The sequence below is a fragment of the Camelus bactrianus genome, chromosome 4 (genome assembly GCF_048773025.1).
Source record: "Camelus bactrianus isolate YW-2024 breed Bactrian camel chromosome 4, ASM4877302v1, whole genome shotgun sequence".
NCBI lineage: Eukaryota > Metazoa > Chordata > Mammalia > Artiodactyla > Camelidae > Camelus > Camelus bactrianus.
Genome location: NC_133542.1, coordinates 61,867,881 through 61,893,030, shown reverse-complemented (window position 1 = coordinate 61,893,030; position 25,150 = coordinate 61,867,881). Strand labels below are relative to the sequence as shown.

Genomic DNA, 25,150 nt, shown 5'->3' with positions numbered 1-25,150 from the left:
TAGGGCTCTTGACAAGATTGAAAGAGATAATGTGTATTAAAATACTTATCACACTCTCAGTAAATGTTGCTGTTGTGTTTGTTTCCTGTCTCACAGCATAACAAATGAACGGCTCAGACCCAGTTCCAAAGGTAGGCAGCCTTGTATAGTGAAGGTTAGTTGATATGAAAAACTTAGTTTATTTCCTGCCAGATTCTTGTGGTGGAAACTTAGACAAGTCTCTTTTCCTTTTTGGGTCTCTTAGTCTCTTAGTTGTGAGGGCTGCTTTCACCTTTCAGGACTCTTTCGGATCTGAAAGGCCAGGCACCTGTGACAATTGAGTATGAGTGTGTGCACTTCAGAGCCCGCTAGCTCCTGGGACGAGTATGTAGTTTAAGATTTCTGCTTCCTTTTGTTCAGCTGCTCCCTAGTTGCTACATCCTCTAAGTAATCCTCTAAGTAATCTTGCAGGATTATTCAGACGTGCATTAACCTGCTGTTCCAGTTGTTTATTCCTATGTCATCCCCAAAATGGGTGGCTTAAAAGGAGCATCGTTTTATTATTGTCTCTCATGGTTCTGGAGGTGACTGGGCTGAGCTGGGCATTTCTTACTTGGTTCTCTCATGTGGCTGTGGTCAGCGGATGTCTGTGGCTCACCCATCTGGCAGATGACCCTGGCCGTTGGCTGAGACCTCAGCTGGGTCTATAGACTGGAATGCCTCCATGTAGCCTCCATGTGGTCTGGGCTTCCTCACAGCATGGTGGTTGGGCTCTGAGAGTGAGCATCCCAAGAGACATGATGTGGAAGCTGCCAGACTCTTACGGCCTGGACCTGGAAAGTGAAGCAGAAGTACTAGTTTTGGTCAAGCCACCGTGGAGCTCAGGCTCAAGGGGAGAGAACCTAGATCCCACTTCTTGATGAGGGAAATGTCAAAGATACTTAAGGTCGTGTTTTAAAGTCAACATACCTGCCTGCCTGCTCTGTTGGGGAATAAGAAGACTTAAATCAACCAACATTACCCACTTTTCTTCCCAAATGTCTTCTCACGCATGCTGCTTAATTATGCACTCATTGATTTGTAACAAGACGACCAGTTAATCCCCTCACTGTCAGGACAGACCAGAATTGCCACCCGCCCACCCCCACCCCCACCCCCCGTGAGTACTCTAGCCCCTGGTCTCCAACTCCTGTAACAGGGCAATGAATGATTGGCATCTCCTATAGCCACTGCTAGGGGGTGTGCTGGTGACTGAATGGCAGATGGCTCAGGTATCCGAGAGGCCCAGGTGATGGCTATAAACCACTCTTTCTGCCTCTGCACAAGCACTGCTACGATGCCAGATTCAGTCCTTCCTAAGTTCATCAATCTGGTCTTTCCGACCATCAAACCTGGTGAGCATGGGCTCAGGAATTAGTCTCCTACAAAGCTAGGATAACAGCCTAGCAGTCTGACCTGTGTGTATTACGTCATAGCATTTGAACTATATTAATTATGATGGTGTGTGTCTTCATCTAATGACACTGGGTCCTTTAGAATTAGTGATTGGATCTTGTTTCTCCTTTCTCAGAGGATGTTAATTACACCTTCAGAAATATAACTTCTGAGTCCTCATTTTACAGTTGGAGAAATTGAGGCTTAAAGAGAGGAGTGACTTATGCAAAGTTCAATTAGGAAAGTAACCATAGAGTCAGGAATAAATCCTAGTTTATTTTGGTTGCTTAACATTTTTGTGGCTGTTTTCTCCTCTTGCCGGGCTTGGTTTGCTAGCTAATTAGCCAGAAGTTGGAAGCATTTACTAGTAGTGGAAATGCAAACCTTCTTTGTTAAGAAAACCAGTGGCCATGCAAATGTAGCCCTTAGCCCTGTATGAAGTGCAAGATTTGTTTCTTACTTCCCTTCACTTACTCAAAAGCCAAGAGTCAACAATACCTCCAGTGTAAGGTTTCGTTTTCCTCTGAGAACACACAGACACACACATACACACAAACAACACAGAAGCACATGATACAAGCAGAGCAGCTGAAAAGGATGTTTTGGATGAAATCTTGGCATTTCTTGTTCCTGTGCGACCTGGGAAAGTCAAGGGTGCCAGAATTCGGATGGACTTTAGTTCAAATCCCTACTCGTCCACATGTCTGTGAATGGGGGTAGGACACCCATCTAAAGGGTGATTTTGAGGATTAAATGGAGGAATGGGGTCATTTCATCACAAAGTTGCTCTGTCACCTTGGATCAGCTGGCTAGCCTTTCTGGGCCACTGTATATGCATCTGTAAAACAGATTTGATTAGATGATTTACAGAATCCCTTGAAGCTGGAACATTCTACGCTGCTCCTCCCCTGGGATCTAATTGGATTCGGGATGGAGTGTTGCAAGGACTGAAGACGTAAGGAAAGACTCGACCGACGCTGACACACGCTGGCTTCTGCTGCTTTGCGAGGGCTCCGTGTTTGATGTAGGCCTTTTACCAGGGTGTGTTTGTGCTCTGTCCACGGTTTGCCTGGCCATTGCCGCAGTCCCCATTCTGTTCCTCAGGGTCTGGGAAAGAGCCAGTGGACGTGGAGACTCACAGGCAGGATTTCTTCCCAAGAACTGCTTGGATGGTGAAACAAAGTCCAGAGAGATTTCCTGTTTTGTTTTTCACAAGCTCCAGTGTTGATTACAACACACACACACACACACACACACACACACACACACACACACACACACACTCACACACACACACTCACACTCACGCAAAAACAAAAACACATACACAAGCAAAACAGGATGTTCTCCGTCCTCCTCCCCACGCTGGATTCCGAGGCAGTCTCTTGCCACCTGTGCCACTCTCACCCACGGCCCCACATTTCACCACTGTGGCAACTAAGCCAGCCCTCAGCACTAGCTGGAGACGCTACAGAATCTTAAACCGTGAGCAGTTGTACAGGTTAATTTAAGCGAGAACCTGCACATGGAGGGAGAAGAAAGTCTGTCGGTCAGCATGACCTCATGCCGTCCCATCTGGTTTCTGCCCTCATGAGAGTGCCCCCCTCTGATGCTGGCGGGAGAACGGACGTTAGTTCCCAACTTAGGTTCTGACGCTTAGTGAGAACAGCGCTATTATTGTGTACCAGACTCTGGCCCACATACTTTATATGCAAACACTGAATGGGATATGTTTATACTAAAACAAAAGAAGTTGTTCATTTGGAATTTGAATTTAACTGGGCATCTTGTATTTTTATTTACTGAATCTGGCAACCCTACATGGGGTCAACCCCACTGTCCTACATGGTTAAATAGAAAAGATCTATGCTTAGGAGTCACAGAGATCTGGGTCGGGTTTCTGCTTCCATCATTTGCTTGCTGTGTGGTCTTGGGGATATTACTTCACTGCTCTGATTGCTAGTTCTCACCTGTAAGTGAAGGTCCTCAGGACTGTTGTAAGAATTACATTTTTTTAATGCCTTTAAAGTACCTTACACTGTGTAATTAGGTGCTTCATGAACATGAGCTCTTATAATTCTTTTTTCATTTCTTTGGGTCACTATTCTTAATTCAGGAGAAATTAGATCATTTGTTGGTCCCCTTGGAGAGGATATGGGTAAGAACATACGGCAGGAATAATTGGAGCCTCCTCGTCAGAGACATTGAGAGAAATGAGTTGGAGGCTTACACAAGCGCATTCTTGATACACACCTTCTCCTTCTAGATCCGTGTCCTGTAGCCAAGAAGGCAGACCCCAGACCCACTTTACACAGACATGCTGTACTTGTCTTTTGAATAATATAAGATGGAAAAAAGTGACACCTGGGTAATCAGGTGTCCTTGATAGTAGGCACTATGAAGCTTTTGTTTAAAAAGTACACAGAAAGTAAAAAACCTTAAAGAAAACATGAGACTATGCAGAATCTGTTACCTGGCAAAGGAGGAGGAGATCAATGTTATCTGGTATCCTTAAGTCTGAAAAAAGCTGTCAAACTTTCTGAATCCCCAGTGCCTTGAAATGTCAGTGTAAATGGAGTGACAAAAGCATAAAGCACATCTGAGCCTGGGCCTAATGATCAGGTTTTCAGTGTCTGTTCATTTATTCAGTAAATACTGGCTGAATAAGTGTGCTCAGTCCTATGAGAAAACGCATGTGACTAAGTCATGGCCTGTGCCCTTGGTGGGGTCAGAGTCTGTTGGGTGAGACAGGCAAGGTGATGTGATGGTTAGGTGTGGTCCAGTGTGTTATGCTGTCCGGAAGAGGAGCCTGACTCCAGGTTTAAAGTCAAGGTTGGGTTCCCAGTGTTCATTCTGACTGCTGGGTAGAGAGAATGGCTCCAAGTAGAAGAGCCTGGTAGTAGAATGCTAGGGATTTAGGCAAGAGATGCTGTCCTGTGCCCAGGAGAGCTACTCTGGAGCTTGAGTCAGCTGCCATCGTGGCCATTGGAACCTTCACTCTCCATCTCTCCACCATTGTCATCATCATCTCTTTTGTCCTCCTTTATTTCAGGCCTTCAAGAGTGCACTGATGAGCTCCTACTGGTGCTCAGGGAAAGGGGACGTGATCGATGACTGGTGCAGGTGTGACCTCAGTGCCTTTGATGCCAGTGGGCTCCCCAACTGCAGCCCTCTCCCGCAGCCGGTGTACGTATGTATGGCCCCTTTGGCCACCCCTTCCCATGGACTCATAGTCCTCTCCTGCCAACCCAGGCCATCGCTGGCTTCTGTTCCTAGGGTGCTTCACCAGATCCCTGAAGTCTCTGGGGGCCCCTACCTCCTTCTTTGAGAAAGCAGGGAGTTTTAGCAGAACAGAATCATGGCTCAGGGGTAGACACTCAAATCGCAGTGCATGCTGTTTTAGCAATGCCACACCATCCGTCCTTCCTGACTTCATTCATCCGCTCAACAAAGGTTTCCCGGGCACTCACTGTTGCTTTGTCAGTTCCTGTGCTGACCACTGCGGCTATTGAGACAGAGAAAGTGTAGAACCTATTCTAAGAAACTTTATGTTACTCACTCATTCAAAAGATAATGTTTGAACACCTGCTGTGTGTCAGACCCTGGAGAATTTGTCGATGAGCAAGACAGACACTTGGGGAGCTGACCATTTAGTGAGGGGGACAGATGTCAAAGCAAAAACAGGAAACTGTGATACCGCTCAAAAAGTTAAATAATAAAAATACGAAAAAAAACCCCACAAAGACACACTAATGGAGAAAATAAAGGGGGGGGATGCTTTAGTTGGAGAAGAGGAAGATAGTCTGGGAAGCCTCTTGAGAAGACCTGAATTAGAGTCAGAGCTAGGCAGGCGGGAAACGGCAACAGTCATGTTTCAGGCAAAAGAAAGAGCCCATGGGATAGCCCTGATGCAGGGCATTCACCATTGGAGGAAGTAAAGGACTGGGACATGTGATTCAGAGGGAGAGCCGTGTGAGGAGCAGAGATCTGGGCAGGAGCCAGTATTGAGGATGCATTGCAAGATAGTCCTTGAGGAGACAGTGGATGGAGTGGCAAGGGAGCCAGAATCTGGGCTGGGGACAAGCAAAGTCACCAACATGGTTCGGTCCCCAGCTGGTCGGGTGACTTTGTGCAGATCATTCCCTTTTCTGGGCCTCGCTGTCACCTTCTGTGAAATGGGGGGATGAACTCCCCTCTCTCAGAGGACCCTCCCAGTGCTCACCTTCAATCATTCTGTTATTTCTCACTTTTTTATAAAAGGACTCCCCAGGATTCCTGCCCTCTGTGAGGGAGTATTGATTTAAGGATATTAAAAGGTTGGCTGATAAATTTGGGGATTGAAGAGAATGGCAGACGAGTTGGAAGATACTGTGTTTGAAGGCACTGCCAAGTTAATTGACAGTGAAGAATCATTGAGAATATATTTTAAATAAATGGAAAGCTAATCAACTTTCTTTGAGCACATATTGCCTGCTTAGATTAATTTACTGGATCCCACATCGATCCTGAAAGGGAGCTCTTCTTATCCCCCTTATGGACGAGGAAACGGAGGCTGAAAGAGGTGTAATTAATTGCCTGAGTCTATATAAGGGATTGGTGGTGGGTTGAATCAAAATTTGAAGCCACACTGAATGCTGTGCTCTTAATCTTGACACAAGCTGACTCTTTGGGGGCCCAGACAATACTGGCTGGCAAACAAACAACCTTCCCTGTCACCCCCGTAGGCTGCGGCTCTCCCCAACTGTAGAGCCCTCCAGCACCGTGGTCTCCTTGGAGTGGGTAGATGTTCAGCCAGCTATTGGGACCAAGGTCTCTGACTATATTCTGCAGCACAAGAAGGTGGATGAATACACAGATACAGACCTCTACACGGGTAAGTAGAAAGCCTATGACTTCCTCTTTGGCCGAGGTGGTGTGACAGAGAAGGGAACCTGGGATTTTCTAAATGCCTTTGGAGGCTTGGTGTCATCTGAACTGGGAAGTTTCATTGTTTAGTGATTGTCACCTAGTACCCACACCTGTGTGCTTTCTGGTATGATTTTCAGCAGGGGAAGGTAGGAAATTGTACTTGGAAAAATTCCTGATTCTCTTAAGTTGGATCCTCAAAGCCATATACTGAAGTGTTAGTTAATTCAAAAAATTCTACTTGGGAAGGCCTACATGTTGCATTTTTGAAGACCTTGACCTGTAACTATATTATCTCTGGGAGCGAGATGAGGAAATTCAAGGAATTGCCTATTCTAGTGAGATGTGCTGAAATAGTTGCCGTAGTGCTGGTCTGGCTCTAGGCAGGCTGGCAGCCTGGGTCTCTGGGACTGGCCTTGAGGCAGGACCTGAGGGCAGGCCTGGTACTGGGGTGTCGGGGGCCAGAGACCAGAGGAGCCACCAGCCTGCCTCTGGGGTGGGTCAGAAGCCTGAGTTGGTAGTAGTTAGCCTGGTGCTGGGCCCAGCTGGAAGCCTGGGTTCAAGGCTAATTTCCTAGAACTTGGGTTCCCAGGAGGACTAGGGAGCCTGGGCCCCAGGGACAGCCAGGGGCCTTTGGAGCTGGCAGATGCTGGGGTGGGTAAGGGGCCTGGGTTCATGAGAGCCCACTGGGAGTCTGGTGCCATGGAAGCTGCTGGGGCTCCTGAGCCGGCAGTTCCTGGGATGAACCAGAGGCCTGGGTTTGTACAGAAGCCTGCTGGGAGCCACGTGCAGCCATGGGAGTCGGCCCTGGGGTGCAAGTTGCATGCTCACTTTTCCCTTTCCTTCCAGGATGGTTTCTCTCTCACTGCCCTGGGCTGCTGAGGCTTGGGGGAGAGGTTATGGGAGTAAAGTAAATCTATCTTTCCTACCCTCCTCAAAGCACATTATATTATTTTTGTACCTCACCCTGGTGCTATGAGATCCCTCACCTAGAAACCATAGTTCTTGTGAAGGTATTTCTGTGCAGATAGTTGTTGAAATTGATATTTCAATGGAGGTGGTTGAGAGGATGCAGAGGGAGACAAGTGCTAGAAATTCTTATGCTGCCATTTTGCTAACATTAGTCTCTGAACGATTACCAAGCGTGCTTTTATAGATCAAGGAAGTGAATCCCAGAGAGGCCTGTGACCCTCCCAAGTCCCACGGCCAGGCTGTCTTACTCCCAGCGTAATGCCTGCATCTTTACTGATTATGCTTGGTGATAAAAGACTGAATGCTAGTTTGCTGAGGTTTTTGTTTTGTTTTAATTAGAAAATGGATGTTGAATTTTCTGTGTCTATTGAAATGATCATACAGTGTATGTTTCTTAGTTTGTTAATGTGGTAAATTACATTGAAGGATTTTCAAATGATTTAAAAGAAAACCTTGCATTCCTGGAATAAACAAATCTCACATGGTCATGATGCATTATCTTTTTTATATATTGTCGGACTTGTGTTAAAATTTTGCTTGGTTTTGGCATCTATGTTCCTGAGGGATTTTGATCTGTAGTTTTCTTGTGATGCTTTTGTCTGTTTTGTTGTCAGGATAATTCTGGCCTCTCAAAGTAAATTGCAGAATATTTCTCCTTTTTCATCTTCTGAAAGAGCTTGGGTGGAATTAGTAATATATATTTTTTAATTGTTTGGTAGAATTCACCAGTGCAATAATCTGGGCTCGGAGCCTTTCTTGTAAGAAGGTTTTAATTACCAGTTTAATTCTCTGAGAGACATGGGGCTACTCAAGTTATGTATTTTTTTATTTGAGTGATTTTGGTAATTTGTATGTTTCAAGGAATTTATCCATTTCACGTAAGTTGTAAAATTTACTGGTAAAAAGTTGTTCATGATATTCTGTTGTTATTCTTTTAGTATTTATGGAATTTATAGTGGTATCCCTCTTTCAGTCTTGATATTGGTAATTTCTCTCATCTCTCTCTTTCTGCTCAGTCTGGAAGGAGGGTTATGTAATTCATTTGTCCTCTCAAAGAGTCAGCTTTGATTTCACCTATTTTTGCTATTTTCTATTTCATTGATTTCTATTCTGATCTTTGTTTTTTCTTTGGCTTTGGATTTAGTTTGCTCCTCTTTTTCTGGATTTTTAAGGTGGTAGCTGAAGTTGCTGATTTGAGATTTTTCTTGTAAGTATTTCCTCTAATTATTGCTTTAGTGGCTTACCACAAATTTTTGATAAATTGGATTTTCATATTCTTTTCAATTCAAAATACTTCCTATTTTCCCTTTTGTTTTCTTATTTGACCCATGGTTTCTTTAGATGCATTTTACTTAATTTCCATATAGTTGAGGATTTTTCATTTATTTTTTCTGTAATTGAATTTTAATTTGATTCTGCTGTATCAGAGAATATACTTTTTTAAAAAATTGAAGTATAGTTGGTTACAATTTACTAGTTTGTGGTGTACAGCATAATGTCCCAGTCATGCATGTATATATACATATATTCATTTTCATATCAGAGAATACACATTTTATGACTTTAGTCATTTTAAATTTATTGAGACTGGTCTTATGGCACAGAATATGGTCTATCATTGTTTTCAGATTCCAGTTTAAAATCAAGTACATTCTTCTATTTATGGATGAGGTATTCTATAAATGACAATTAGATCACATTGGTCAATTGTGTTGTCAGGTCTTCTAAATCCTTCCTATTTTTCTGTCTTCTTTTTTGTGTCAATACTTGAGGGAAAGGCAGTGAAATCTCTGAAGATGATTGTGGATTTATCTGTTTCTCGTTATAGTTCTATCAGTTTTTACTTTATGTATTTTGAAGCTCTGTTATTTAGAATGTTTTACATCTTGATGAATTGATCCCTTTATCACTGTGAAATGATTGTCTGTATCCCTGTTACATGTTTTGCACCCAGATCTACTTTTTCTGATATTAATAGAACTACTCCAGCTTTCTTCTGATTAGTATTAAGATGATCTACCATTTTTAATTTTTTTACTTTTATATTATTTGTGCTTTTATATTCAAAATGTGTTTCTTGCAGCCAGCATATTTTTAGGTCTCAATATTTTCTTCTTTTAAAAATCCAATCTGACATTGTTACCTTTAAATTGAAGTGTTTAGTCCATTTATATTTCAAATGATATTGCTGTCGTTAGGTTCATCTTGCTATTTGTTTTCTGTTGTCCCATCTTTCTTTGTTTCCTTTCTTTTTCTATCTTTTTTTAGATTGAGTGTTTTTATTATTCCATTTTATTTCTTTTGTTGACTTTCTAGTTACAACTCTCTTGTGTTAGTTTAGTGGTTACTTAGGGTTTACATATGCATTTTCAACATATCACAGTGTACCATTAGGTGCTATTATAACACTTCATATACAGTATAGGAACTTTATATAGTATAATTTTATTTCTCCTCTTCAAGCCTTTATGCTGCATTGTTACACACTTTATTCATATACATAAGTTCCATAATTCATTATCATTTTCCTTAAATAGTAAATTATCTTTTAAACATATTTAAATAATAAGAATAATTTTATATATTTACTCATGTACTTAACGTTTTTGGTGTTCTTCATTCTTTTTCAAACATCCATATTTTCATCTGATTTCATTATTTTTCTGCCTGAAGGATATCTTTTACTGTTTCTTATATTTCAGGTCTGTTAATGATGAATTCTTCCCGCTTTTGCTTTTTTGTAAACTATGATTGCTGGGTACAGTCTTCTAGATTGACAGATTTTTTTTCTTTTAGTAATTTAAAGATGTTACTTCTCTGTCATGCTTACATTATTTGCGTTGAAAAATCTGTCTTTATTTCTATTTTTGTTCCCCTGTACATGCATACCTTCCCCCCATACCCCTGGCTGCTTCTAAGATTTTTCTCTTTATTATTGGTTTAGAGAAGTTTTATTATTCATTGTGCTTGGGGTCCACTAAGCTTCTTGGGTCTGTACATTTATATTTTTATCCCGTCAGGAAAATTGGGGGCCATTATTTAAAATTTTCTTTTTCTTTCTGCCCACCTTTCTTCTCCTTTGGTGACCTAATATGTACATTCTGCTGCTTGAAATTGTTCTTTATTTCACTGATGCTCTTTTCATTTTTAAAAATTATTCATTTTCTTTTTGTTTCATTTTGGATAGTTCCTAGTGCTATGTTTTCAGTACTTTCTGCAAAATCTCCTCTAGTGTTAATCCTAGGCTGTGATTTCTTTTTCAACACAGACATTATAATTTTCACCTTTAGAAGTTCAAGTTGGATCTTATTAGTATATGGCATTAACTTTTTTGCTATATGCAATAGTTACAATGATGGTTTTAATGCCCTTGTTTGCTAATTCTAATGTCTGTGTCAGGCCTGGGTCCGTTTCAATGGACTGATTTCTCTCCTCATCATGGCTTGCATTTTCCTTCTTCTTTGCATGCCAGGTAATTTTTGATTGAATGCCAGGCATTGTGATACTTTCCTTGTTGGGTGCTGGATATTTTTATATTCCTATAAAAATTTTTGAACTCTTTTCTGGGCCACAGTTAAGTTAGTTGGAAACAGTTTGATTCCTTTGAGTCCGGCTTGTATGATTTGTTAGGTAGAATCAGAACAGTGTTTAGGCTAGGGCTAACTATTCCCTACTGCTGAGGCAGGACCTTTCTGTGTGTTCTACACAATGACCTGCCCATGAATTACAAGATTTTCCAGTGTGGCTGCTAGGAATAGGCACTATTTCTGGCCCTTGTATGAGCAGTGGGCACTGTTCTATCTAATCCTCTTGGGTTGGTAGGCTCCTTACATGTATCCGTCGGTCAGTACTCTGCTGAGAATTTAAAGGGGACCTTCCACAGATCTCTTCGATTTTCTCTCTGTACAGCTGTCTCCTCTCAATTACTCTACCCTATAAATTCTAGTCACTTTGGTCTCCCTGGACTGAGAACTCTGTCTTTTCAGTGCAGGGAATCTGCCAAGTTGCTGTGACCGAGAAACTCTCTAAAGGCCAGAAGCTTGGGAAGCTTTAGGGCTCACAGAATTCGTTTTCCATATTTCAGGATTTCTGTCCTTTGTTTCCTGATTTCCAGCTTGAAAACTTGTTTTATGCTCTTTTCTTAAAAAAAAAAAAATTCTTAATGTTTCAGGCAGTAGGGTAAATAGTCTCTTTCTCTATCTAGACCGGAAATGGAAATCCAAGATTCTTCCTTCTGATTGTCCAGGAACCAGTGTTCTGATGCCTGATGCAAGAGTTTCTCTCTCTCTCTCTCTCTCTTTTTTTTTTTTTTTTTGGTAGAGATAAAGCTTCTTTTTAGTTATATGGCCTGGGGGCACCCCACAGAGATATTACCCCTTCTTCTTCCTGCTGCCATTCAGAAGTTTGAAGATAATGACATATCTGCCACCATCTTTACAGGTTCTTCTAATTCTTCCTTGTGCTACTTGACTTTCATTCTCTCCACTATCCAATTCTTGGTTTTTTTTTGGGGGGGGGGGTTAGTGGGCAGTTGTCTTTAAAGAAGCAAGATGATGACTCTTATGTCTTCATAACTTGGTATCCTCCCAGAGTGCCTGACAGTAGATGTTCAGTGTCCACTGAATTGAATTGTATATGGGTAGGCATATCCATGTGTTAACCTTTCAATTCCGACATCAACTCCTTGAGTGCTATGTGGTTTTATGTGGTCTTATGTAGTCCTAGAGACTAGCTGAGTACATAGAAGGACTTCTAAAATGTGTCATGATTAATTGATGCTGTAGATGGTTGGGGGTGGAATCTGAAGCAGAAACCTCATTTCTTTGCCTCCGTGCCACAATTACCATGTCTCAACTGTCTGGAAAGTGAACTTGGACCAAATATGAAGTTTAGTCCATTTGATTGAGTTTTATCTTAAGAGGATATAAGCCTAACTAAGGATTATGGGCTTTTTTGGAAAACCTGTCTCCTGCTTTCAGTTTTCACCACTTCTTCCTAAAAAATCTAGGGCCAGTCAGCATCTTTTCTGGATCCCAGTGTTCCTATCTGTGGAATGGAGAAAATTACACCTATTTCACTGGCTACTTTAAGGGTCAAATGTAGCACAGTTCCTGGCACATGGCAGGTACTAATAAATTTTAGTTGCTTCTAATTTCCTCGAATTAAAAAAAGAAAAGGGAAAATTCAACGTTAGAAAGAAAACAAACAGAAATAAGGTTTAAGACTTGTTTTGTTAGAGAGTTAGGATTACTCAAACATTTGGCCAGGTGAGGCCAGAATAGGGAAATATGGCCTTTCTCTTTGATCTCTCTGGATTTTTGCTGGCAGCCGAGTCCAGTGCTGTAATTGTTTATTTATTCACAAGCTCACGGATGCGTGTGTGTGCAGATATACGTGCATACACACATTCTCTCTCTCTCTCACACACACACACACACGCACACACACTTTATGACTGCCATCTGTTCAACACCCTTTTGAAATAGCTGTTGAAATGCTCACTCTCCCTCCCTGTCTCCCTCTCCTGCCCCCCCCCCCCAACCCCTGGGTTTGGCGCCCTCTTTGTTTCCTTCAGAGAAACCATTGCTCTGTCGGTTCTGGGACTCTATTGGGAAAGCCAAGCACAACTAGCCTCCTGTTCCAGTTGTTTTGAGCAGAAATGGGGCTTGTTTTGGGGGGTGGCTGAATTCCCCGCACGCTAATCTGTCATCAATATTAAAAACAGACGTCTGGTTCTCCCACGTGGCCTCATCAGAGCAATTGGCATGGGTTTCAGCCTCTCGGGCAGGGGTAGATGCAGGGGCGGGAGGTGGGAATAAGAAGGGGGGCTGAGGCACAAGCAGATTTAATGAATCCAAATCCCATGTTTGACCTACGGAGAAAAAAAGGCTGAGGAAGGCGGGAGAGGGGTGGTCCAGAGGTTCCGCACACGCGTTAGTGGTGGAGTCAGTGCTAGAACGAGGCCTCTGGTTTCTTTACCTGCTCTCCCTGCCAAGTCCTAACATCTTTGCACCAGTCCAGATTACCTCTGGTGAGCTTTGCTCTTGTTGAGACTAAACCAAGAAGCAGATGGACATTAGGGGATATAGGGCATCTGTGTGTCTGGGCAGGATGGAGTATCTCGCCACCTGATGGCAGCTGGAGAGAACGTCGCCCTTCAGACTGTCATATATGCCAGTTTCTGAGAAACCCACAACTTTAGAGTAGAATGACCTTAAGCAGTGAGTCCAGCTCCCTCAAGGTAAGTCTCAGAAAAGGGAAGATGAAAAGGGGAAGGGCCTCAGTCAGTGTCATGATCTCCCGCCACACTCCCCTGCATTTTCTTTGGTCGTCTGCTGGAATATTTTTTAACCTTTTAGAAATCAGAGACCCCTCTCTCTCTCACCGTGGGATTCCCAGCTTCAGCTTGTTTGGTTCAGGGCTGGAAGGCCAGTTGGCTCTGTTGGCCCCCACAGACAGGCAGCAGGCCCTCTCCACCATCCCCCACATGTCCTCATGGAAGGCAGCAGCATCTGGAGCTGGTCAGTGCCCCTCTCTGTCCTGGCATCTGGGAGCCTGAAGGGCCGCTCCCCAGCTGATCAGCACAGGGCTCCCCTCCTGCCAGCTCTCAGCTCTCCTCTCTCTCTCTCCCTCCCTCCCTCTCCCTCCCCTTACGTGTGCCCCTCTTGATATATCTCTGCCTCCTCTGTGGTCTGTTTTGCTCCATGTCTCCTCCTGCCTTTGTCTCGGCCTGTCTTGTCCTGTCTTGGTCTCTTCAGGCTGCCTTAGGCATGAGCTGTTCACCTAGCTTCACCTAGATCTGGGTCAAGAATAATGTCCAGAATGGTCATAAGCCATCTCTGTCCACCCTCAAATCCATTCCCCATCCCCTCCCTCCCTGTTTCCAGTAAGTCCAATCCACGACTGAAAGGTCAGGCCCCACACCCCTCCCCACCACACCCACCATCCCATCTTAGACCTCAGACCGGAGACCTTCTCATGTGAAGGGGAGCAGTTGTGGAGGCGAGTTTGTGTGTGGAGCAACTCAAGGCGAGGGACAGCGAGGCCCCACATCCCCCAGTAGCTGAGAGGACAGTGGCGCAGCGGCCGTGGTGCAGCAATTACATCGAAGCTGTTTATGAAATACCGTGGAAATTACTCATAGCTCCTCAAGCCGCTCAGGCTGCGGCTGAGCCGTACCCTTTGTCTGAGAAGCTAGAGGGGCCCTCGCCCGCCTGCCGTCTGCCTGCCCTGGACCAACTTGAGGGAGGTGATGTCATTGGAGACTGGGCCCCACTCCCTCAGCCAGAGTGGAGGGGGGTGAGGGAAATATGTTTTACAGGGTGAGGTACAAACCGACATGACTGCAAACATCTGGAACTGATATTAGGTCCTCAGAAAATGTTTCTGTCACTCCAGCAGCTCTTTGGGTGAGAGGTTTCTGAAGTCAAGGGCCTCCAAAGGGAAAAGGTATTTGGAGGGTCTTAATTCTCTCCATTCCTCCATGCCACCCAGCCTGCCTCCTATAATCACAGAGCTTTTTTTTTTTTTTTTTAAACAGTTCACAAAGCACACTCATTCATTACATTCACATAAATGGAGCTCTTACTATGGTCCAGACACAGCAGAACATGCTGGGCATGGAATAGGAGCAAGGCAGGTGTGGTTCCTGCCCTCATGGAGTTTATACGTCTACTAGGAGATGGGTACAATTTAGCAAGAAATTACCCTAAGCATGATAGGTGATGAGTTAATTCAGATACCATAAGAGCACAGATTAGGGACTTCTAAACTCAGTCTAGTGTCATCAGTAAAGGCTACACAGAGGAAGTGAGGTGACTGTTCAAGATTCTGGTTCCAGGAATTAATCATACTGGTCAAGCCTTACTGAAGACTCTCAGCCCTCCATGTGGAGCTCACCCTCCGGCTGCAAAGACTGCTTTTCCAGTTTCACTTTCTCCCTGCTGCCACCTGTCACCATGCCTGACCTTAGTAGCAGCTGCCCATTATAGATGCCAAGCGATGAAAAGTTAGCTTTCCCTCTGTCCTCTCCAGAACCTCCTTCCAGGCCAGGGAAGAATTATGGTAGGTAGATACCTACCTCCCATCCAGAGACTTTGTCAGGATTATTCCATCCTGTTTTATGACCCTGAAATGCAGTCATTCCCCAAAAGGTAAAATCAGATAGAATCCAGCCTTCATCTTCCTGCCTCAACAGAAACTGTTTCTCTAACTATTAAAACTGCTGATTTGGAGCCTTCTCTCCATCTGTGCCCGTATCATCACAATAGATGTGTTCAAGTCCTCCTGGATTCCCTGCCCAGCAACCCAGTCTCTCACTTCCTCAGCCTGCTCATCTCCAGTGAACTTTTCCCCAGTCGACCTCAGCCACCCACTGCTAGTTCACACCGTGGAGTTGTCCTCCCATGACGCTGTCCCATCAAAAATCATTAGCTCCAGTATCCCACTTTCTGACCATTATCTTTTCTCAGGTTTTTGATCTTCCGTTCTTACCATGTCTGTCTTTTAACTCAGTAGGACTTCCTGTCCCTAGGTATCACTGCTCTACTTTTATCTCCATCTATCACAATTTTTTTTAGTCATCTCCCTATCCATGTGCAAGGGACTGAATGTTTGTGTCCCCCCAGAATTCACATGTTGAAATCCTAACCCCCAAGGTGATGGTGTTAAGAGGTAGGGCTTTTGGGCAGTGATTAGGTCCTGAGGGCAGGGCCTTCATGAATTAGATCAGTGCCTCCCCCCATTTTTAACTGAAGTATAATCAGTTTACAATGTGTTAATTTCTGGTGTTCAGACCAGTGCCCTTTTAAAAGACACCCCAGAGAAATCCCTGGCCCCTTCTGCCATGTGAAATTATAGCAAGAAGAAGACCATCTATGGGAAAGTGGGCCCCAAATCTATTGCTTTCTTGTGCTTGGACTTCCCAGCCTCCAGAACTGTGAGAAAGAGCATCCCTGTTGTTGATACACCACCCAGTCTATGGTATTTTGTTGCAACAACCCAGTTGGACCAAGACACCATGAGGAATTCATGGTTTCATATTTGAATCAGTGTTATCAGCCACCTCCTCAGCTCTCTTGCCTTTCTGGTCTTCAGTTGCCCTGCTTGGCCAAACACCTGCACTGGATGCATGTAACAGCTCTCATCTTCTCCTCTGCTAGTACATACATCAGGTGGCTGGAGAAAAGCACACAGCTGAGGATATTGGCACCAGTATATTATCAATCACCAGTGCCAGCCAGGCTCTTCATGCTACCAGGCGATCCTACTGGACTTCTGTCAATTTACTTTCTTCTTCATCGTCCTTCGACCCATGACACCCTATCCTTCCTCCTCCTCTCTCAGCAAAAGATTGTGTCTCCTCATTCACAGAGAAAATAGCATAGGGAGTAGGTAATCTTCCCTCCTTCACTATTTTGAATCTGTGTGCTGGCTTCTTGATGCCTGTCTTCCCCTTCCCTCCTGATACAATGTAGGAGGCGCCCTTCTTCCTCCTATTGCCCTGTTTCCTGTGCCCTACTAAGTCCCTAGGAAACTTTGCGTATCAACGGTCTCCCTATATTCTAGGCTTTCAATCTCCCCTTACTTAGTAGATTATTTTTACCATCCTTTAAATGTGCTCACATGTTTTTCTTCTTAAAGCAAGCAAAACACTCCGTCTTACACTATAACTATCTCTCTCCTCTTCTTTATGAGCACACTTTTGAAAGTAGACTCTGCAGTGGCTGACTTCATTTCTTCAATGCGCACTCACCCCTCACCCTCTCCACTCTGTCTCCTGCTACCACCAAATTTACTGAAACATTTTTCTCCACAGACATCCGTAACTTCCATGTTACTAATCCAATGACTTTTTTTAGTCATAAACTTACTTGATATCTTCAAGTATTCTGCAGCCTTCACCATTCTCTTCTGAAACCTTTGCTTTTCTTGGTTTCTTTGACACTATACTCCTGGTTTTACACCCAGCTCTCTGACTCCACCTCAGCCTGCCTTGCAGACTGGGTCCTCCAGTCTGCTCTTTAAATCTTAAAGCTCCTTAGATCTGGGTGTCTCATCTTCTTTTTTCCAGTTTAAACTCTCTCTAGGCTACCACACCCACTCCCATGGTTATAATCAATATATTCACTGCTTTTACATTTGCGTTTCCACCTCATTCTTCCCAGCTCTCTGTCTACATCCAACTGGCGGAAAGCATCTGCAGTTTGACGTCTCACAGGCAGGTCAAGCTCAGCGCGACTGAAACTGAGCCTGTTACCATCTCTCCACTAGTGTGCTCCTGACCAAGGGTTCGTTTACTCTCTCTCTGACTGGTACCACTACAAATTCAGCTCCTTGAAGCAAAATCCCAAAGTTTAACTCTTTTCTCTAGTTCATCCTCATATTCAGTTTATAACCAAATGGTTTTGCTTCGATCTCCATTATCTGTTTTCCCAGACTTATTGAGATATAATTGACATATAATTCTATCTCTTGAATCTGCTACTTTATTCCTACTCTCATTGCCTAATCTAAACTACCCATCATCTCTTGTGGTCACCTTCCAATCAGTCTTCACATTAGCCACTCTCTTTCCCTGTCAGTTATTCATTCTAAAGCCAGAGTTATTCTTCAGAATACAGTACCTAGCACAGTGCCTGGCATGTCATAAGCACTCAGTAAATAGTTGATGAATAGATACCTGATCTATAAGTATCACCCTCCTAATTTATACCTTTTAAGAGCTTTCTACAACCCTTCTAACTAAATGAAAAAAAATTTGACGTGGCCAGTAAGGCTGTGAAGAATTGCTCTTGCCTACTATGTCTTCAGTCTTCTGTCTACTCTTGATATCACTAATTTTCTTTCCCACTTAGGTCTCAGCTTAAATGTCACTTATCTGAGTCTTTAGTTATATTTGGCCCTTTCATTGATTATGTGAATTTTTAGCATTTAATACTGCCTTGGTAGTACTTATTGCAATTATAATGAATGTATCTTTGATTTGGGGGAAGAAGGGTCGAGCATGTGCCTTTCTCACTGGAATACTAGCTCTTCCAAGGTGGAGTTATGTTCATCTTTTTCATAACTCTATCCCCAGTGCCTGATAAAATGCCAGGCAGATAGGGGCACCCAGTAAAGACCTGAAGTGTGAACAGGAAGTGGTGAGATGCAGTGAAGGTGGAGAGGTTGGGGAGGATGGAGAGCATTCCAGGTAGAGGCGAAAGCATGTGCGGTGACCCTGAGGTATAAAAGGCTGGTGTGCTGGAGTGTAAATTTTGAGTTGTGGAAATGAAAGAGAAGAGACTATGGAAGGGGTGAGATTATGGCGAGTTGTTTAAGGCATGTTAAAGAATGAAAGTTTGATCACCCTGGCTGCTCTATAGAAGATGAATTGAAGGGCCGTTGAATCTATTATCTCATTTTATCCACAAATTAATCCTTCCTAGTGGGAGGGAACTATTATCTCCATTTACAGGTGAGGAAGTTGAAGATCAATCTTGTAAAGTTGATAGTTGAAGGTCAAACTTCTGAGGAGGGTGGAATCAAGAACTGAATTTGGATCTCCTGACTGTTTAATCCACATTTCTTTCCATTTCTCACTGCCAGTGTGATACCAGCCAGAGGCCAGAAGCCCCTGAATTTGGGGCTCAAGAAGAAAGGCTGAATGGTCTTTTCTACAGAACTTCATTGCCCTTAGAAAGAATTCCATATGGCAGTGAGGGGTGGACTAGGTAACCCCATCAGTAGCACTGAGGCTCAGCTTCTGCTGCCTACCTGGGGGGGTGGCCAACGTGGGGCTGAGAGGAGGCATCAAAGAGATAGCCAGAAGGTGAAAAGAGAGTATAAGAGAAGGGGTACAGCTGTAAGGTCTCTCCCTTCTCCATCCAACCTTGGGAAGTGGGAGAGAAGTAGATTTTCCCTCTAAGACATTATTGATTGACTTTTTAAAATCTTAGTTAATTACTTCTTCATTGTTCCTTAAATCTGTCTGTTTCCTTCCCCACTAAAATCACTCTAGATAATTCCAATATAACTTTCTCACCGGGCTTCCCTGCCTCTTGTCTTGTCCCTGTATTTAATCTTCCTCTTGCTGCCAGGGTCTTATCTGTCTTTATCATGTTTTCCAAAGCATATTCCCCACATGTGACTGTACTAAGGAAAAAAACATCAGAAGTAAACACCAATATTTCTCAGTATTGTTGTGAGCAACCAATGGAATGATATGTGATGTCTGTGAGATGCCTGTGTGTAGAGAATATACAATAATGACTCATCCTCTTTCTTTTATCCTTACCATGTTTGAAAATACACATTTTGCTCTTACTTACCTGAAATAGTTTGCCTTAAACTAGAGGTAGCAAACCAGTGGCTACATCGTGTTTCTTAATATTTGAATAAGTTGTCGTCATTTGAAATCTGGAAGATTTTTACATAAAAATCTGGATTCCTGGCTTCTGCTGAAAAAGAACAGTTTTTGTTAACCTTGGGCGCGTATGCTGCCTGGCAGCAGTAGACGAGAGAGTTGAGCAGCAGCTGCCCACTGTAGAGAACGCACGTAAACTCTAGTTTGCCTTAGTCCCCTTTTTCCAGGGTGTCTGGCACCCATCCAACTACGTTAATCTGCATCGTCTGCTTTGCCCTGTAGGTATTTGAAGGTGTCATCTCTAATTTAGTCCAAGGACAGAGAACATCTTCCCTTGATAGTTTTATATTCACCATTTCTTGAAATATTTTCTCCTGCTATTTGCCATTACATGGACAGGGGGTTTGAGCTGACTGTTGAATAACAACAGAAATATCTTACTAAAATTGCTTTAATTTTTGCATGTTCACTCTGTGCCCCTCAAGACTTCTAGCTCTGTGAGGGTGTCTCTCTAGTTGATCACTGAATTCATTTGTTCATTCTCTCCTAGCACAGAGTATGGTTTGCAGTAGAAGCCAAATGGGTAACTATTAAAGGAGTCCACTAAATGAACAACGTAGAGATGCTGTAGTAAAGTCATCTATGAGTTTAATATAATTCAAATAGTTGCATGATGAGGTTACTCTTGTTATTCTAATTTTCACAAAAGCAGAATCTGAGGCTCAGAAGTAGCCCACTGGGTCATATGCTTCTAGAGTCCTAAAATATCATACGTACAAGATCCTTGCAGATCAGTTAAGCCAATCCCTTCAATTCAGATGAAAAGACTGAATTTCAGAGTCAAGGAATTTCTGATTGATCTCCTGATAAGTTCAGACTAGCATATAGGCAGGATCTCCTGGCTTCCAGCCCAGCACTGGTTCCTATACCATGTGCCTTTGGGAGTATCCAGGCTTGGATTTGTCTACCAACCCCATTTCCAATCTTCATAAACTTCCTGTGACTGAATTCCCTCTTCCTGAGTCATCCTGTCCTGCCTCCCAAGGAAAAGATTCTGGGTACATCCCTGGAGCCATGTGAGGTGAGATCAAGGAGTTGGCTTCACCTGACCCCAAACTTCCCAGGAAGAACTCTATTACCCTGCCCTGATCCGGCCTCCCCCACCCCTGTAGGAGAAGGTGAGGGTGGAGTACTCTGGATAGAGGGAATTTGGTTAGTAAGCAACAATGAAGATGGGCTTATAGGAGAACAATTATGAGCCCTATTATAATTGTTCTTTAATTCATAATTGCCAGGTTTCTCTCCAGGTCATCTTTGGGGATTGTTGACCCATTTAAAAGCCTCAGGCACAGCTGACATCAGTGATACAGGAGAGCTTCCCAACATATAGGAGTTCCATGGGAGTATTCCCTCTATGATTACAAAGGGCCTTTGGGAATCACAGGAAATCTGGAAGGAACAGTCGAGATCACAGATGAACCTCTACCCAATGTCCTCCAGCCACCCTTCACCCCTTACTCAGTCATTACGATGAGTAATAAGAATCAGAGAAGAAAAGTGACTAGACTGAGGTCATTTAAAGTTCGTGAGTATAATTCTGTAAGTCCTAGAAGACGTATCAGGAGTCCTGGAATAATTGTTGCCCTCAACACTGACCATGCAAGCACCAAAGAGTGCTTATGGGTTTGGGTCCAATCGCTTATTATTTCAAACCTCAGGCAGCAGTCATCTCTCAGGGGCATCTGAGTTCCAGGAAGAATAATCTCCATTTTCAACAGCCAGCCATACATTGTAGTAGGCAAGAAAATAACTTCCTTTATATAACCAACCTTGAGATATATTTCCTTTATATTTGTAAAAGGGAACAATACAACTCAAACTCTTTCTCTTCTTGAGTTGGCTTTTAAGAAGCTGGTGTGTATCCTAATGTGAACCTAATGTACAAGGACAAAAATTAGCACTCATCTTCTTTCTCATCCTCAGACACATCAAGCTTCACTTCTGCTTCCCTCTGCCTAGAATGTCCTGCCCCCGGTTGTTTGGATTGTTAGCACCTTCGTCCTGGTTTCTTCATCCCATTGTCCTCTTCACTTAGAGGTCTCTCTCTCTGACCCCCCAAATATAAGGTTGCTTTTCTGTCACTCCTGTCACCTCCCCCAGTATCAGTGCTCTTACATCACTTATCATTCTCTGAAATAGTCTCACTTATTTATGTTTTTTGCTTATTTATTTTTGGTTCCCCTTTTCTGAATGTAAGCTCTATAAGGTTGTGGACCTCAGCTGTCTCATTCCATGCTATACTCTTTGTACCAAGAATATAAATCATGCTATTATCAGAGCTCATGATACCAGACAGCCAAACCACGGGTGAAGAAGCATAAAGGTATCCAGTATAAGAGAGCCGCAGTAAGAACGAAGCCAGAGGAGTAGCGTTTGTTAAGCGCCTGCTCCGTACTGGGAACTCTGATTGCACTACAGAAAATGCAAAGCTAGTTAAAGGGAAAGGGAAGAGAGCCAGCGTTTATTGAGCATTTGTATACTAGGTGTTTCTATAATTTCAATCATCAGAATTATTCTGAAGTGGTTATTATTATCTTTATTTCGCAAGATGGGAAAATCAAGGTTTGGGGAGGGCAGAGTCACTTGCCTAGGTGCATATAGTTGTTGAGTGACAGTGTTAGCATTTGAACCCAGTTCTTTCTCACTCAGAAGGCCATGCTCCTTGTTTCTACTCTTGATAGCTTTCAAGGAATCCCTGCAGGGGGAAGAATAAAAACAATGTTGTAAATGAAAAAAGGAGAGGATTATGTAGTAAAAAAAAAAAATACAAATTTTAAGTGGTGTGTTTTTGATTGGGGGTGTGTAAGAGGGGCTGGGCATTATTCTCATGGCAGAAATCATGGGAAAACAAACTCAGAGTCACTTGGGTCATATCCTGGCTCAGGGTCTGAAGGTCTCCACGTTCGTGCATTGGGAGCAGATGTGCTATCGTCAGGTGCATGATGAAGCACACCTTTCTGAAGGTCACATCTGGCTATTCTGGAGCAGCTGAGCATCTCGGGGGAGTTCTGGGCCTGCAGCATAAGGAGATGTTACAAGTGATGACGAAACTGGAATCCCATGAGTAGGTGCAAGCGGCCGAACCCCAAAGTGACAGCAAAATCAAACGTCAGTGAGACTGGTGCTCCTGATGTTTGCCACCTAGAATTAGCTACATGGGCACATGTCTTGATGATTATGTAGTTTAGAAATGGGACCCTTCTCTGCATGCTAATTTAATAATAGTGGCTCATATTTTTCAATTCATTTTTAGCTGACAATCAACTAGAGACTCTCTATTGTGTGCCCAAGTTGGTTCCAGGCGCTGGAGAAATGTTAGAGATAGTTGAATTACTGTAATTCAAAGTATAGGACATGTATTCATCCTGTTTTGTTTTGGTTTCATTTTGATTAACCTAAACACAAAGCCTGAGCAAGGATTGGGAGCAGGTGGTTTGCTTGATAAGAATACACAGGAAACAGTTGTCAGGTAGCTTGGGCAGTGACTCCAGAAGGAGAGAAAGCCAATACAGGGATGTGTCCACAAGATTATTACTGAGGTGGTGTGGGCTTGATTCCAAAACAAGACCTCCTGAGAAGGAGAGGAGTGCCCCCTAGAGTTGCTGCCTGAGGATGTAGAGCTGGAGTGTGTCTGCTCTGGCCCCCCGCCCATGATGTTTGAAGATTATGGTTCCTTCCACTGAGAGCTCCCATGGCATGAAGGAAGACCTCGGGCCAGAAAGCAGAAGGATATACCTGGCATGTGCTCAAGGTGGAAGTTATTGGAGCAGCACAAAGTGAGTCCAAACTCACACTGGAACTGTCCACTGCAGCTGAGGCTGAAATCCGAGACTAGGGATGTGCAGTGACCCGAAGGATGGCCTTACGTACTCTTTCAGAAAATGTGTATATTGAACAACTGTGCAAGCCAAGCGTATTGCTGTGTTCTTGGAAACCAATAGGGAACATGATAAATCCTATCCCTTCTCTTCGAGCACTCAGTCTGGGGGGAGAGAAATGAAAAACAGGCAACTTGCACGATAATAGAGTAAAAATGAAATGCAACTAAATAGATACAAAAACTTACAATGGAAGAAAGATTAGTTTAGTTCGAGGAACTGGTAATTAAGGAGGCCTCCATGAAGAACGTGGCCTTTGACCTCAGCCTCGAAGGATGAGAAGAATTTTAATAGTAGAAATAAGTAAGAGGAAATTCAGACAGAGAAAAGATCATAAAGCAAAAAAGAAAGACATGCAGATAGAAAGGAAAGGTACCTAGGGGAGCATAGCATGAGGGAGACTGGAGTTTGTGGTCAAGGGGATGAGTGCCTTGAAGGCCAGACTAAGATGTTTGGAGTCTCTTTTCTGGGCAACGGAAAGTGGTGGAAGGTGTTTATGCACCTACGTTGTGATTAGAACACACCTTCTCATTCTCAGTTAAGAGTGACGAGATGCAGGTGAGGTATCATGGGTGGTTGTGGTGTAGAGTGATCCCCTCCGTTCTTGGCTTATAGAGGGCCTTGGCAACAGAACAGAGGCTCTAATTTGGACAAGTGGGATCAAGGTAAAGATATAAAGCAGGTTAGCTCCCTCCAGACATTCTCTGCCTTTGACGTCCACATGGAGAATGGCATTAGCATTTCATTCCACCAGCCAGGACAGTTTGATAATTTTTATTAATGTGTGGCCTAGTGAGTTTCCTCAGCCTTCATCCATCAAACACTGCATCGTGCCTTCAAGAGTGGCCCACACCCAGTGCCTCGGAAGCCCATATATCATGCCTCGAGGCAGGGAAGCAGATTCCCTTTTATCTCCCTTGCAAAAGCACAGATGTTTGGAATGTCAGTAAATGCACCCAGCCTTCTCGGGGGTTCAGGCACAGCTTCTCCCTGGATGACCTCTTTGGAATCCTCATTCTCAGTGCATTCCGGGCAGAAGAGTGCTCCTTTTGTTCCTTTAGAGCTGCCTCTGCCTCACTCTTCCAACCCATGTGTCATGGGCAACAAATTTGTGTGGCCACATCTGCCTTGTCTCAGCTGCCCAGCCCATTTGCAAGGCAGATATTAATTGGCATCTGAAAAATTTTATACCAGATGCATGGCTTATATTTAGACTCCACCCACATCTCCCCTTTATCATCTGAAGAAGGAAAGTGACATTACAAATGGCTGGGTTGCAGGAGACCTGACGTAACACTGAGTTCCTGTGTGATCTTGGGGCTCCTCCTTGGACCTCATCTTCCCCATCTCTGAAATGGGGTGATTGAAACAGATCACCTCGAGGCCTTTCTGTCTTTAAGATTTTATGATTTCAAGCCTCTAGATTATTAAATGCCTATACTATCCTCTATTCATTTATTTCTAGCAGAGTGCCTTTATTTTTCAAAACCCCCTTGGAAGTATAGCATTCATACACAAGAGTACACCAATCACAAGTGTATATCGTGATGAATTTTCACAAAGTGAACACAGTCCT

At 43.5% G+C, this 25,150-nt stretch overlaps 1 protein-coding gene across 5 annotated transcripts in view; it reads left to right on the top strand.

Annotated features, from left to right (window-relative positions):
* ASTN2 (astrotactin 2) overlaps positions 1-25,150 on the top strand; it is an 800,009-nt gene that overhangs the window by 655,851 nt on the left and 119,008 nt on the right. For all 5 annotated transcript variants that reach the window (XM_074362105.1, XM_074362106.1, XM_074362104.1 and 2 more), the window contains 2 exons: positions 4,466-4,599; positions 6,138-6,286. In XM_074362105.1, coding sequence (XP_074218206.1) covers positions 4,466-4,599; positions 6,138-6,286 — 283 coding nt within the window. The remainder of the gene's footprint in view (positions 1-4,465; positions 4,600-6,137; positions 6,287-25,150) is intronic.